Below are 15,450 nucleotides of genomic sequence, written 5' to 3'. Positions count from 1 at the left end.
TGCCCGCCAGACTTCCTTCCCGCACCGGGGTCACTTCGCCCGAGGGAAAGCAATGGTTGTGGAGTCTCCCTCGGCACCGATGTTTATCGAGACTATTGAGCCAGTCCCCAGTCCGAACCAGTGGAGAGAATGTCTGATTCGGACATAGACAGGGTACTTCAAAGGCTGTTTCAGTCTCCGGTCTTCCAGTTGGTTTCGCTCCAGCCCAGTCGGCTTGTTGTCCTGGTTCCTCCTCCAACAGCCTCGGCACCGTTGGGAGTCGGTGCTGGTGGAGTCGGTGGAGGGGTCAGAGTTCGGACCGATGTTTTCAGTTCCGAGCCTACTGTTGTGGCTCCTCAACCTTCCAGCATCCCTGAAGGATTGCCCGACTGTGCAGCTCGGAGCCAGTCGGGGTCAGCACCTAAAGGCCTGGGAGAGTATCACTCAGGACCGATGGGTGCTCGGAGGTTAGACAATCCTCTTTTCTCAACCCTCCACTCCATCCCAAAAAACACCGGACCCGCCACCCAGTCAATGGGATCTTGCAAATCTCAAAGCTGCTTCGAGTCATCCAACCTGTCCCCCAGACGGATTAGGGACTTACTCAAGATTCTTTTTGGTGCCAAAAAAGACCGGGGACTTGAGGCCCATTTTGGATCTCAGCAAGCTAAATCGATCAGTAAAGAAGCCCAAGTTCCGGATGGTCACCTTGCAATCCATTCTCCCGCTGCTGGAGAAAGGTGTTTGGATGTGCTCCATAGATCTCAAGGACGCCTATTATCACATCCTGATTAATCAGGCATCCAGGAGACACTTGCGCTTCAGCCTGGGAGACGGTCATTTCCAGTTCCGTGCACTGCCCTTTGGTCTCACCACAGCCCCCAGGGTGTTCACCAAATGTTTGGCGGTGGTGACTGCTCACCTGAGAAATCTAGGATTCCAGGTGTTTCCATACCTAGACGACTGGCTCCTAACTGCCACCTCCAGGCGTCTACTCTTGCAAAACCTAGCAGCCACTATATCTCTAGGCAACTCCCTAGGAATCACCTTCAATTGGACAAAGTCCGTGTTGCTGCCATCTCAGCACATTCGGTTTATCGGAGTAGAGATGGATTCAAAGCAAATGCGGGTCTATCTTCCTACAGAGAGGATAGAAACACTACAGTCTCAAGTTCGAGCCTTGCTCCTCAAACGTCGAGCCCCAGCCAGGATGGTCCTACAACTGTTAGGTTCCATGTCTCCTAGTCCCCTTAGCGAGGTTACACATGAGGATTCTCCAGTGGCTCCTGTCAGTCCAGTGGTCTTATCAGGATCTCCCAGTCAGTCACCACATTCTGATCACAGAGACGTGCAAACAGGACCTTCGTTGGTGGCTTCTTTCCTCCAGCCTGGATCACCACCACCTCCAGTGGCCACATTGACTACGGACGCCTTCCAGACTGGGTGGGGGGGACATTACCTGGGCAGGTCAGTCCAAGGCAAGTGGCACTCTGACGAGAGTCTCCTCCACATCAACATACTGGAAATGAGGGTGGTGCTTCTATCGCTGCAAGCACTACACAGTTACCTCCCCCAGGGCATGATTGCCATTCAGTCCGACAACATGTCAGTAGTCTGGTACCTGAACAAGCAGGGAGGGACCAGATCCTTGCAGAGAGGCCATGAAGGTATGGGATTGGGCGATTGCAACCAAACGTTTTCTGGTAGCAACACACATTCCAGGGAGATCCAATGTGATAGCCGACAGACTGAGCAGAACTATTCTCTCTCCTCACGAGTGGTCTCTGAAAGACAGAGTGGCAACTCAGATTTTCAGAAGATGGGGAACTCCTTGTTGCCCCTCAACACGAAATGCCAACAGTTCTTCTTTCTCACCCCAGTTCCGGGGGAGATTCCCAAATACGCCCTAGTCCAAGCTTGGCCCACCGGTCTGCTATACGCCTTTCCACCGGTTCCCCTTCTTCCCAAGGTGATCCAGAAGGCAATTCGCTTGGAGAGCAAAATGATTCTAGTTGCCCCATACTGGCCTCGTCAAGTCTGGTTCCCCTTTCTTCGGAAATATGCACTGGACGGTCCATGGTTCCTGGATCAAGTTCCGGATCTCTTGACCCATCAGTTGGGACAGCTTCATCAGTCCCTCCACTCGTTGAAGTTAACAGCTTGGCTCCTCCTCTTCCGACCATAGTTAGAAACCATGCTTTGGACCCAGAAGTCATGCATATCTTGTCCTCGGCCCACAAGACTTCTACTAAGAAATTGTATAGCGGCAAATGGAAGAGATTTGCTATTTGGGCCCAACTCCGGGGATTAGACCCCATGACAGCCCCGGTGTCAGAGGTTCTGAAGTTTTTAGCTTCTCTGTTCAATCAAGGTTGTTCGGTCTCTACCATCAAGGTTCAGTTGGCGGCTATTTCCAATTTTCACGAGAGCATAGAACCACCTTTGATGAGCAACAAGCTGTGTAAAGCCTTCATGAAAGGTGCTGGGCTACTACGGGCCCCGATATCTCATCCCGCTCCACCTTGGGACCTTAATGTGGTGTTAGGTGCTTTGACCTCTTCCCCCTTTGAACCGGCAGCAACTTGTGACTTAAAATTTCTTTCTTGGAAGACTGCTTTATTAGTTGCAATTACATCAGCCAGGAGAGTCTCGGAACTTCAAGCCCTATGTGTCAAACCACCATACCTGGTTTTTCACAAGGATAGAGTATCCCTCAGACCGAACCCATCCTTTGTTCCTAAGGTTTGTTCTAATTTTTGTCTGCAGCAATCACTGGAACTTCCAGTTTTCTTCCCAAAGTACTCAAACAGAGTGGAATACATCTTTTACACCTTGGATGTCCACAGACAATTACGCTTCTATTTGGATGGGACGCACCAAACACGGAAAACAGATCAGTTGTTTGTGTCCTTTTCGGACAATAAATTGGGCAAAGCCAAGTCACTATTGCCAAGTGGATCAGAGACTGTATCAGTCATACTTACTTCATTTCTAACAAAGAGCTTACAGCTACATTGAAAGCTTATTCTACCAGGGCTATGGCTACTTCGGCAGCTTTTCATTCCAAGCTTGCCATTAGTGACATTTGACATGGTCTTCTCCTCACACCTTTATTTCTCATTACAAATTGGACGTGGCATCTGTTCCACAGTTGACAGGAGTGTTTTCCAGTGAGCCACACAGGAATCAGGTGCTAGGGACGCTGTCCCATCAGTACAGAATGTAGATAGGATCACATTACATCTTTTAGTTATGTACTTACCATAACTTTAGATGTATGGGATCCATCTCCACCCTCTTTCCCTGCCTTGGAGATCAGAAGAGAAGTTCAGCTGTTTCATCCTGAAACACCTGGCAATATTATATCAACAGTCTATGTGTGTGTGCATGTGTGCGGACAAACAAGATCTGGGGAAGCAGTGGTGGTGCATCCTGGGATGTGGGATAGCTCAGCCAATAAGAGACTTCGTTCTATAGTATGATCGGCTCCGAACCCATCAGTACAGAATGTAGGCGAGATGGATCCCATACATCTAAAGTTATGGTAAGTACATAACTAAAAGTTATCGACATGGGATGGGTAATGCCAGTGTCTAACCAAATGGGATAGGCTAATTGGATTAGAACATGGGAAACTGGCTGGACTTAGAATGGGTTTCTAGGCTAGTTGCTAGTTAGCCTAGTATTTACATATGAACCTATGAGGTTTAATTGAGTAGTAGGTAGTCCTGATAGCTGGGAGTAAAGCATGGAAGAAGTCACATCTGTTTTTTCTTTTTGAAGGTGTTTCTTAAATGTGAGAATGCAAGGCTTCAGCAGACTATTTCTTTGCTGCTACTAGGAAGGGTCAACTATAATTCTTCCTACTGAAAGCACAGCTGAGAAGGTTCACTTTTGGCAGACTGCGAACCTCTCCTGACGGATGTCTTGAGTATATCTGAGAAGTCCTGGGTATTGGTCCCAGATCCTAGATGTGTTGACTGTGAGAGGTTGATTTCAACTCTAGGTTGGGAGAAGGGGAGTTTGTTGGTTGAAGGGTACTACTCTTTCCTAGGAAGGCTCATGGAAATGGGTGGAGATGCCTGACATGTTAGAACACCTTCATTACAAATGCCTCATTAATCTACTACAGTGATAATTCCACCCTAATCTGCTCAAGTAACATACTAAACCAAATACCACTCTACACTCATAACAGTTATAAGAGTGGCTCCCTAAATCTCAACTTTTACTTTATGCTAATAAAACAAAGCTAATTTTATCTGGTCCAGGAGCAATCTCAATTATCTCAAAGAGAAACGCAAATATTGAACAATTCACCAAGGCTAAATCCATCCATCCCCCTACTGCATGTCTTTGGAATGTGGGAGGAAACCAGAGCACCTGGAGGGAAGCCAAACAAACACAAGGACAACATGCAGACTCCACACAAAAGGCACCACACCTGATAATCAAATCGGGGAACCTCTTGCTGTGAAGCAACAACACTATCCGCTGCACCACTGTCTTTTGACAAAAACGTACATTGTTATGTATACCGTTAATAAAAAGCTAGACATGCTGTACAGATCTAAGCTTTACATAACTTAACATCTGTCAGCTGAAACAAACATACCCAGGGGAAGCTCAGTGGATAAGTGTAACATCCTTAAATCAACCGAGAAACAAGATCAAACAACCACTTAGCACTTTATTAGTAAAATGACAAGCTAAAATATTTTAAATATGCTTCTTCAGGTCGGAATACATTATCTAAATATAGTATCCATTTTAATGCAGTTCATTTAAGTCCTATGTACGAGCACATGATCAAATAACTATCATAATAAATGGCTTTTAAAATACATATTGATTTAATTAAATAAATTCTGTATGTATCTATTAACAATTCAAAAATGTACAATATGTAATATTCACTCTTATATTGTTTATCTGAACTGAAGAAGCATATGCAAAGCATTTTAGCTTGTAGTTTTATTGGTGTTTGATTCTTTCTGTTTGTTTGTGTATTGGTTGATTTAATGATCTTAAATTTATCTGCTGAGCTTCCCTTGGGTATGTTCTTATCTGCAAATTTTGGCAGTGCTCGTGGGCATTAAATGCAATGAAAATGGTGGCATTTCTCCTTCTTTATTGTTGAAAAGAGCAACATCCAATAAAATGTTACAGCAACACATCCTAAAACCACTGGATAATGCATGTAATCCACTTAGGGATAGTAGTCTGTCCTCTACTAGGGCTACTGATGAATTGGAACTGAGTGATGAAATAATGCTTAAAGAATTTAAAGAACTACTTTTGGACACGGAGAACACATTACAGACATATAAGAAATTTCAATGCAACAGTTCAGCTTTGAGGCTTTTTATTAGTAGATGATGTATCTCGTTGACTCCATAGTTTGAAGATGCTGACTGGAGTATGTATTCAGAACTTCTAAGGAAGTGGCAGTTGCTGAACCTGAAATTGAGCTGTTAGTGCAGGTGAGTTATGAGTAACTTTTTTAAATCACTGGAGATTTCATTAAAGGAAGAAATTGATAGTTTGCAATTAAAGATCATTTCTCATTCCTGCTGTCAGACTAATTTACAGCAAGTTGATTGTGTAATGAAATGTGTAATGATTTTTGAACAGCATTTGGATGCAACAAAGAAAAATAAATTATAGGGGGATATAACAAGTTAAGAAATGAGAATGTATGCAAAAGCATCTTGGCTTGTTTTATTAATAAAGTACAACATAGATGCTTGATCTTTTTATTTGTTTGCAGCTCAGTTCAACACAGCTCAAGTACTACTTCATCCTTCATCACTATACTCCTTTATTGTAATTAAAATCCCTAAAACCCACTTCTGTAAATTAGAAAGCACTTTTAGCGGAGTTGCCAAATTTGCAATAAATGTTTTAAATGTATTGCATCACTGCATTGCCTTCCAGAATATCAGCTGGCTAGAATTGCATAGCTTTCTCATACTGAACCAGTGAAAAATGCACACAAAATCTCCCTAACAAATACTTGTCCATCTCTATCTACTCTTGTAACCAAATACACACCAAACAGAATAAATTGCTAACAAACTCTAAACCTCCTACAAGTAACTAAATCAACCTATCAATAAAGTGATTCTGCCTATAATGTCTATATAACCAGATTATTGAACTCCATCCCAAATGACCTTGTGAATTTAGCAAATTAAAAAATAAAATATGTTAACATGCTAAAATTTTTCAAAGAAATGGCCTTGTGCTGTTACACAAAATTGTCCCTCTATTTCCTTTGTCTTGCATGTCATTCTCCCTCACACTAGCATTGGCTACTTCTCCCTCTCTCACTTCTCTGTCTATTCTTCATTTATGCTATTCTCCTTATGCATCTCTCTCTCTTTCTCTCCATTTAGATTCCTATTTTTTCTCCACATGCAGCTTATTATTTTTGTCACATCAGTTGGCCCTCTACCTTCTGCTCTTTTAATTTGTACATGTAGCTTGATGAATACTGTTATATGATACAGTACATAATTGCTGTTAATACATTTTCTGGAGCTTTTTGAAAATGTGCTTTGCTCAGTCAGACTATCCCGGTCAACAGATGTGAAGTAAACTAAATTAAAAAAGTACTAAAATTAATAAAAGTACATATAAAAGTTGAGAATAATTCATAAAAATGTTAAAAAATAATAAAATGTACATGCAAAAAATATACATTTCCCAAAATAGAGTGCTGCGTGAGCTCTGGGAAATAATAGATGAAAAGTGCTCTTCTTTTGTTGCATTTGGGAGTCCTACTGTTTGCTGGATAGTTGACTGATACTCAAAACATTGAACTTAAAAGGTCACCAGCATTCTGTATTGGTGACTAGACAGTGAGTGCAGCATGCATGTTCTTCATTTTCTCCCTCTTCTCCGAGTTTGTGCAAATTTGCAACTGGTACAGTATATTGATGTGTGTATGTGTGTGTATGTATATGTGTGTGTGTGTGTGTGTGTGTGTGTGTGTGTGTGTGTGTGTGTGTGTGTGTGTATATATATATATATATATATATATATATATATATATATATATATATATATGTATATGTGTGTATATGCATATATATATATATACACACACACACACACACACACACACACACACACACACACACACACACGTGTGTGTATTCTTCCAGTGATGTGGTGCAAAATTTCTTGTGTTTGTATTGCTACCACTGTTTCAGCTAGGGATGGATAAGTAGTAGCCTTGCTCACTGATTTGTCACATCTTTTGAACCATTTTACAAGGCACTGGTAGTGTTACTATACACAAGCTTTCATTTCATTTAAAAGAAATGAGTTGAACTTGGCTGTAGCCAAGAGATGAAAATATTTTTGTATCTGGACTTCCAAGATGTTTGCAGACTGAGTAACAACTTAATTTCAGCTCTCCCGTTGTGAAATCAGAAATTCAGAAAAGATAGTCAGTGAACTTCTCTTTGTGGGTAAATTTCTGCAACTGGCTAGTTAGTGCACTGTTTGGATGCAAGTGAAAAAGAAATCCAGAGAATCTGAAAGAAAATCAATCACAAAAGATGAGGCGAAAACACTGACTGGTAAGAATTCTGCAGCTGTTCTGCAAAAAGCAGTGCAATCCCTAGCTTTGTTGCAAGACATGAATTCCAGTAATCTAGAGGAAAAAAATAAGTCAAATGTACTCAGAGCTGATTAAAATAAACAAAATGCTGAAGGAGTGTATCAACTGAAATAATAAAAGGGTGGAAAACCAGAAAGAGCTTTAAACAGACCTTCACATAAGGTAGTAAAACTGCAAAAATCAGATGTCAGGCTGGCTGAATATGAGATTGCTCAAGAAGAGATACTTCTAAAAATAAAAGTATTAGAGGAAAGTGCACTTGGGAAAAACCTGAGATTTTCTGCTGTATCAGAGAAGCTGGAAGGAGCAGACTATTTTTTATGAAAGCATAGATAAGCAAATGGACTGGTGTTCCACAGCATGAGTTGTTAATTGAAAGGGCTCATTGTGTGTATCCTCCAAACCTGGCCATGAGAAAGCAGCCTAGACCTTTAATAGTAAAGGTATGGTCCTACCAGCAGAAAGAAGTTTATTCTGACAAAACTGTAGCAGAAGGAATAAGTGCCAGAAGTGTGAGACAGTAGAGTGAGGAAAATGATTACTCACTGTACACCAGGCAAAAGAGGAGTAAATGTATTCTAGTAATCATGGAAAAGCAAAAAGCAGACATTTGATTTAAGCTGCTGTATCCAGCTGTTTTCAGAATATTCTTTCCTGGAGGGTCAAAATAATTTTTAATGCAGAAGGTGCAAAAGAGGAAATATAAAAGTTTTGTACAACAAAGTGAGCAATTAGACAGAAGGAGATTCTGCTTCTTGTTCTTCTGGTAATAAAGTCCATATAAAGACTGTTCCATTGAAACATTCTCTAGTGTTTCAAAAGAAAATGCTCAAGAGACAGAAAAAAGCATAAGAGTTTACTTGAAGAACCAAGAGTACATTGGAAATGAAGCACAGACTGGATTTGGGAGATGGAGAGCAATAGTAAGAAAACCAACAACTTGGAAATTCACAAATAAATGTGGAATTACAAAGCATTAATTATATTTGTGAAACATGACAGAACAAGAAGGCTTGGAAACACTGGACTTCTTTGACTTTGTTAAACGTGTAGGGAACTCCAAAGCATATGCCCTACTTCATGTCATTAATGTTTGAAAGAACATTTAGGAGAGAAGAAGAGGACAGAAAGACTTGACTGTAATTAAAACAAAATTTTGTTCTTAACAGTAGTATTTTTATAATGTATGACATAACCTGCATGCTGTGAAGTAAAGCTTTCTTGGTTATTTCCGAGTGTAATAGAGATACTAAAGTAATCAAGTGCCCCTACCTTTTTTTGCTCCTCCTTCTTTCTTTTTCCTTTTTCTGTTTTAAGAACTGTAGACACTGCAGTGTAAAAAGAGAAGAAAAGTCTAAACAAAAGAGCATGATACAAGAACAATTTATATGCTTTTTCTTACTCTTGCATAGAGGAATGACTAGACTAATACCCTTGGCTTGGTCTAGTAACACATTTTACTGTGAAATGGGTAAAAACGCTAAATATAGTAAATATTTTCCTCTACCAAATAAATATGACAAAACTGCGGCAGAAGGACAAAGTACTAAAAGTGGGAGGCAGTAGTGTATTTATGGAAAATGATTACTCCCTGTACACCAGTCAGAAGAGGAGTAAAGTAGAGGCAAATGTGTATCTGGTTCTTTCTCTATGAAGACATTCTGATAAGGGTCAAGAAAAACAGAATACTTCTACTTTCAATGGCTTGGAGATTGTTTTTTGAATGCATTGAATGCATTCAAATGTTTTTCTAATCTGGGAGAGGAATAAAGATAATACAGAAACAGACAACACTTAGTGGAAGTAGAAGCAAAGGCTGTACCATGCAGCTTAGCATGGATAACCTTCCTTATAAGTTAATCCAAGTTTGAGTGTGGCTGTCAGTTTGGGACAGTTGTTCCTATAAGAAAGGGTTAAACATCAATATTTGAAGATGCAGATAATTCTCTGTGTTAATATTAAGTTAATAGGTTTTAGGGGGGGTTGTTTTGAGGGTTTTCACTAAAAGAAAAAGGCTCTTAAGGTATGACATACGTTCAAATGGATCTGATGAGAAATGACTGTATAAAAGACCAACTTGCCAGACAGTGTATGCATGTAACACAAAAGCTGAAACAAGTCGGTGCACATAACAGGTGTGAATAATAACTTCTAAACATAATGACAACATTTTCTATATTATATTTAAATGTGAATGGTCTCACAAATATATACAAAAAAGAAAGACTAGTGAACTGTATTAAAAATGCAGAGTGCAAATAGCTGTGCCACAGGAGATACATTTGGAAAGAAATGAGCATGTGAATTTTGATAAAGGATTTCTGGATGATTATTCAGAGGAAAAGGGGAGTACTTATTAATTGTAAGAGGAGCTCCAATACTGATAGAAGAGGGAAAACAAACAGATAATCATGGTAGATTTGTAGTACTAAGGGGCTACTCATAAGAGAGGAGGATTACACTGGCATGTATTTGTATTCCACCTAAAGCTGTTATAATATATTTTAAGAAACTTCTGGGAGAAATAATTGGCTTTCAGCGGGGAATGTTACTTATAGGTGCAGACTGGAATTTGATTTGCAGAAGTAAGGATGTGTCTGGGGGGCCCCAGAAGGGAAACTCTAACAAAAGATGTTAGATTTTTGAAGAAATTTATGAAAATATTTGGTATGGAAAATTAAAATTCAGTAGTAGGAGTTTGGAGTGAATTTACATATTATTCCCCAACATACAAAAACTGTGCTAGTTTAAACAGAAATTGTTTCACAGGAGCATGCACATTTAATTGAAAGCTATTGGATGTGTATCAAAACTATTTCAGATCACATGCCAATAATAACTAAAATAAAAATGCAGGGTAATGAAGTAAAAATGAGACAATGGCACTTTCCCACCTATCTGTTAGGGAGGGATTTAAGGAATGGGTAGTGACAATTATTTGAGAGTTTGTTAGAGAAGGTAGAACATTCTTCTGAAAATCTAGCTAGAGAGTGGGATAAAATTAAAGTGGAGTGTAAAAACAGCGTGAAAATAAAATAAAAGAGAGAGGTGGTTAAGAAGTAACCCGAATTATTTAGAGGGAGTGACCCAGGTTAAAGTATTGCAGAAAAAGGAAAATCTCACAGAACAAAAAGAGGAGCAATTGCAGAATGCTAAACAGAAAATGAGATATTACCTCAATAATATGCATGGGTTTAGGAAGACTGCGTTTAAGCAACTGTTTTTTGATGATAACCCTAGAGCACAAAACCTTTTAGCACAATGACTCAAGCAACAGAAAGTAGAAGTGGTTGTTGCCAAGCTTAGGGAGCTTAAAACGAGGAAGGTAAGCAGAGATCTTGCAGAGGTACTAAAAATATTTCACAAATGTTATGAAAATCTGTATAAAATATGGAAATCAAGAAAAGGTACAGATCGAAATGTTTTTGGAAGAATTAAATATGCCAAAGTTAGAGGTAGATACTAACAGGATAAGAGGAGACAAGTTAAAAATGGTGATGTACAAATAATCTACTGGTGTGTGTATTGATGTAAGTGTGGTTGGACATTGTGCAGAAGGATGTTAAGCAAAACACAATTTAAAGAATGTGGTGTTCGCCTAACATCTGTGATTTATAATGCCCTATAGGTTAAAATCTATCCGGACGTTAAGCGCCGCATACCTGTACAGGAAAAATCCCCAAGAATATATGGTATTCCTGTGGAGGTTTGGAAGCTAGGAGGGAAGAAACTGATAAAGATCTGAAAGGTTTTATTTAATGGTATTTTAAAAGGAGAAGAAGCACCAACATCCTGGAAGAAAGTGATGGTGGTTGTAATACCTAAAGAAGGTAAAGAGCCATCAGATCCAGCTTCATATTGGCACATTTCAATTCTAAGCCATGATTATAAAGCATTTGTCTATAATTGCTAAAAGAATGGAAAAATTATGCCAAAATTGATAGATACAGATCAGTGTGGTTTTGTTGAGGGGAGACAATCATTTGACAACATTAGTAGAACACTGAAGATCCAGAGAGAAGCAGAATGTAGGAAAATACCAGTGTTGTTGGTGGGTCTTGATGTAGAGAATGCATTCGACACAATAAGCTGAGTAGGGCAATGGAAGCATTAGCATTCCCTGATAAATTTTTAAGGTTGATTAGAAGGATCTTTGAAGGATCAGAGGTGAAACTTAAAGTGGGTAGGTTCCTCTCTTAAGTTCTGTTTGAGCAGAGGAACCAGGCAGGGGTGTCCCATCCCCTTTATTTGTATTATATTTAGAACCATTAGCAAAGAAAATAAGGGACTTAGAAATTCATGGGCATAATTGGTACGGTAGTCAAAAAAGCTGGCTTTATTTGCAGATGATATCATTTTTTATCCAATAAAACCAGAAAAGGACATTTCAGTGTTGTGGAATATCTTTAGATAGTGTCATGTCTTTTTGAGATACAAAATTAAGATAGAACTAAGACAATAGGTATAAACTATGTACCCACACAGGAATTGGTTTAGCATTATCCATATTTATGGGGACATGATAAAATGAAGTACTTAAGAGTATGGATTACAAAGGATTATGTTATGGCAGCTAAGGATATCTGGGAAGAGACTAAACAAAAGATGATACAAAAACTGAGAAATTGGAGGCTGCTCTTGTGGATATAGAAAGCAAGATACAAGCAGTCAAAATGTTTTTAGTCCCTTTAGTTTTATGCACAGGTCAGGCTTATTTTATCAACCAGAAGAGAAGTTGTGGGTAGCAATTAATAAAGAACTGAGGGATTTTATCTAGGAGGGGAATACTGCAAGAGTCAAATGCGACAAGCTGATCCTTTCAGTAGAACAAGGTGGTTTGAGATTACCTCATTTGAAAGAGTATTTCAGAGCTACACAGTTAAGACTGCTATACATAGCACAAGTAGAAAACTACAATTCAAAGTGGAAAGGGTTGATGATAAGACAGGGGAAGCTCGAGAAACAGGCAGAGATTGGGATTTTGGATGCAGGTCCTTAAGGAGGATAACAATAACCATATAGAATATTATATTCATAAAGTAGCAGAAATCATTCTAAGAGCCAAGCCAGAATGAGAATTGAGAAAGGAGATTCTGCTGATAGGGATGACTGCAATTGGGATTACAGACAACAGGCAAGAGGGGGCTAGAATTTACTAGAGAAAACTGACAAAGGACCCAAAGTATTGGGAGCAAATAATTAGAGAGGGAAAGGTAATAGAATGAGCAGAAGCCAAGAATTTATTTGGACTGCAGCTAGAGATAGTCTACACTCTGCCTTCCCAATCAAGGAGTGATGTCAAAGAGAGAGGACTAGGGTGATCCTAAGCAAAATACCAGTACTGGTAGAGTTTTTGGTAAAAATCTAGAACAGAAGCTGCTGTTAAAAAAACAGGAATAGTTAGTAGAACATGCAAATATTGCATGATAACTATAAGATTCAGTCAGAGGAGGTTAGAAAGAATTAGGAAGAGAGATCGGATAAGCAATTCACAAAGAAATAATGGGGAGATGTATGTATGGCTCACAAATTTGCAACAAAGTCAAGAAAATTTAGGATCTTTGCTTGGACGTGTTTACATTGGTATTTTTATATCTCAAGTAGACTCCATCTCAAGTAGACTCCACAAAGAATGTTTCCTCGGGTGGATCACAAATGTTGGAGGTGTGATTGGGAAGAAGGATGTAATTGGAAACCTATATTTTTGGAGTGTAATGAGCTGGCAGAGTTTAAAAATTCCCTGCAGACTAGTGTATCAGATTTACTTGGTGAGCAAATTGGTATAACTAAGGAAATTTATATTTTTTAGCTGTGATACAGTTCGGAATTACTTGGACATAGTAAGGTCTTAATGAGTCTAATTGTGCTGGCTGCCTAAAAGCAATTACTGGAAAATGGAAATAAAAGTCTAAACCAACTGTACTAGAAGTAGTGTGTATAGTAACACAAATAAAACAACTGGAAATGGGATCTTTAGAAAAGAACAAATTACATAGAAAAAAGGGAATTGTGGGGGCAATACATGCAGAATAATGTTTTGGGAGAAGAATGAGGTTTAAGAGAAGGCAGATTTGAATGAGCTAAGCAATGTTTGACTGACATTGACTGGATAGATTATAAGTGATGTAATAATGTTTACAACTAAAAATATGTCGCTTCGGTTTGTTTTCATTTATGTAAATGTATGTTTGCCTATGTCATAAGTGATAATTTAATAAAGATGTTTCTTATTTAAAAATATGCCATTTATTCTACCTTTCAAATGATCAAAGCATGCAGTCAGTTTCATCTGAATATTTATTTTGCTTTTGTGATATACTTCAACATTTGGCTTGAACTTCGGAGTGTCACAAGTTGCCATTTTGCCTGGGAAAATAGTAGTTAGCATATTTACCATCTTTTTTGTTTTGGTCTAGCATATCATGTTACAGTTGTGCTGTTTTGGTAGCTCTCCTCAATTAGGAAGATGCTGAATTTAGTATCCAGACTTCTCTGTTTCAGCTGTGATGACAGTCTTGCGTTCACCAGGTTTAGAGTGTTATGTATCTCTGTTTTTGGACACAATACAGAAATGGGCTGATGTAGAAGTGGTAATCCATAAATACCACATGCCCCTTTCCTGAAAGAGTACAAACAGATGTATTGTAATCTCCTTTGTCATTAGTCTTCCTGTAGCTCATTATTTTGTGTTGTGGATCTTTGCCCAGAGGTGTAATTCCAAGCAGAAGCAAGGTGTTTCATTTTGACACGTCCCCTATAGTTAAGCAGTCAAAAAACAAATGTTAAAAGGATTCCTAAAACTTTAAGCATTTTTGAACAAATGAAGTTGTTACTCTCAGAGATGTATGCATACTATTATTTCTTGACTTGATATTATTTTACCTCTTAAATATCAGGCTAAATGCTGATTTCTTCAGAATTGCACAAGTGTTGTATATTCATTACATGTCAGTAGATCAGATCTAACATGAAAGTTGCAGTGCTTGAATAATTCAGATTTTTCCATGGAAAGCTGGAAGAATATTTCACTTAAAAGTCAGCGTCTGAATGCTACCAGTTACAGCATTTGGAGAATAATCCTAAACACTGTCATATAGTCACATCCCTAATACTGCTTGTCTGATTCCTGCTAGAAGTCTACAAACACACAAAATAATTTGTATTACGTAATACCAGTTTAATGTTGGTTGTGTGTGTTTACATGAAGTGAAATATATATCTTTATCTCAAAAAAGTGAACTGTGTATTTCAGTATTTGAAATGTTTCTGTAGAAATGAAAAGTTTGCAGGCTGAAAGTGTTCACTTTTAAAATAATGATTTCTTGTATGTAATTCGGCAAGTTGTCTATCTTAATTAAAAAGATATCCAAATTATTTGAAGTGCACATTTCATTTCTAATTTCAGAAAGACCAGCGTTGCTTTTGGATATTAGTTCTCGTCTTTGGTTTACCTATAGAAAGAAGTTCTCTCCCATTGGTGAGTATGACATTTTTGCATTCTGAAATGTAGAATATTAGATACGTGTACAAATCATATTGAACAAATGCATCTGTATAATATGCTCAAAGGCTTTGCAGAATTTTTTTTGAAAGGCTTCAAAGTTCTTACAAGTTTTTTTGTATTTTACCTCTCCTACTAGTTGTGCAATTTTTTCCTGTGGTTGAGTTTTAGTTTGTGCTTCATAGGTTCATAGGTTCATACTAGGCTATCTGCCCGAGGGCATTTACAAGCCTAGCCCATAGTTTACCTGTTACGCCACCCCCCCTTTGGAACTATACCCATTATGCATTATTTGCTGGTCGAGCTCAATGACACTGAGAACTTGGTATATCTGCGATCT

At 38.7% G+C, this 15,450-nt stretch overlaps 1 protein-coding gene across 1 annotated transcript in view; it reads left to right on the top strand.

Moving 5' to 3' along the window:
* Positions 1-15,450, top strand: part of ATG4A (autophagy related 4A cysteine peptidase) — a gene marked incomplete in the record, with an annotated part of 835,516 nt that overhangs the window by 46,174 nt on the left and 773,892 nt on the right. The window contains 1 exon segment of the mRNA XM_044057209.1: positions 15,015-15,086. Within this exon segment, the coding sequence (XP_043913144.1) occupies positions 15,015-15,086 (72 nt within the window).

Source organism: Protopterus annectens, chromosome 15.part0 (genome assembly GCF_019279795.1).
Source record: "Protopterus annectens isolate FY-2018-M chromosome 15.part0, PAN1.0, whole genome shotgun sequence".
Lineage (NCBI taxonomy): Eukaryota > Metazoa > Chordata > Ceratodontiformes > Protopteridae > Protopterus > Protopterus annectens.
The sequence above is the reverse complement of the archived record's forward strand: the minus strand, read 5'-3'. Positions and strand labels throughout refer to the sequence as shown.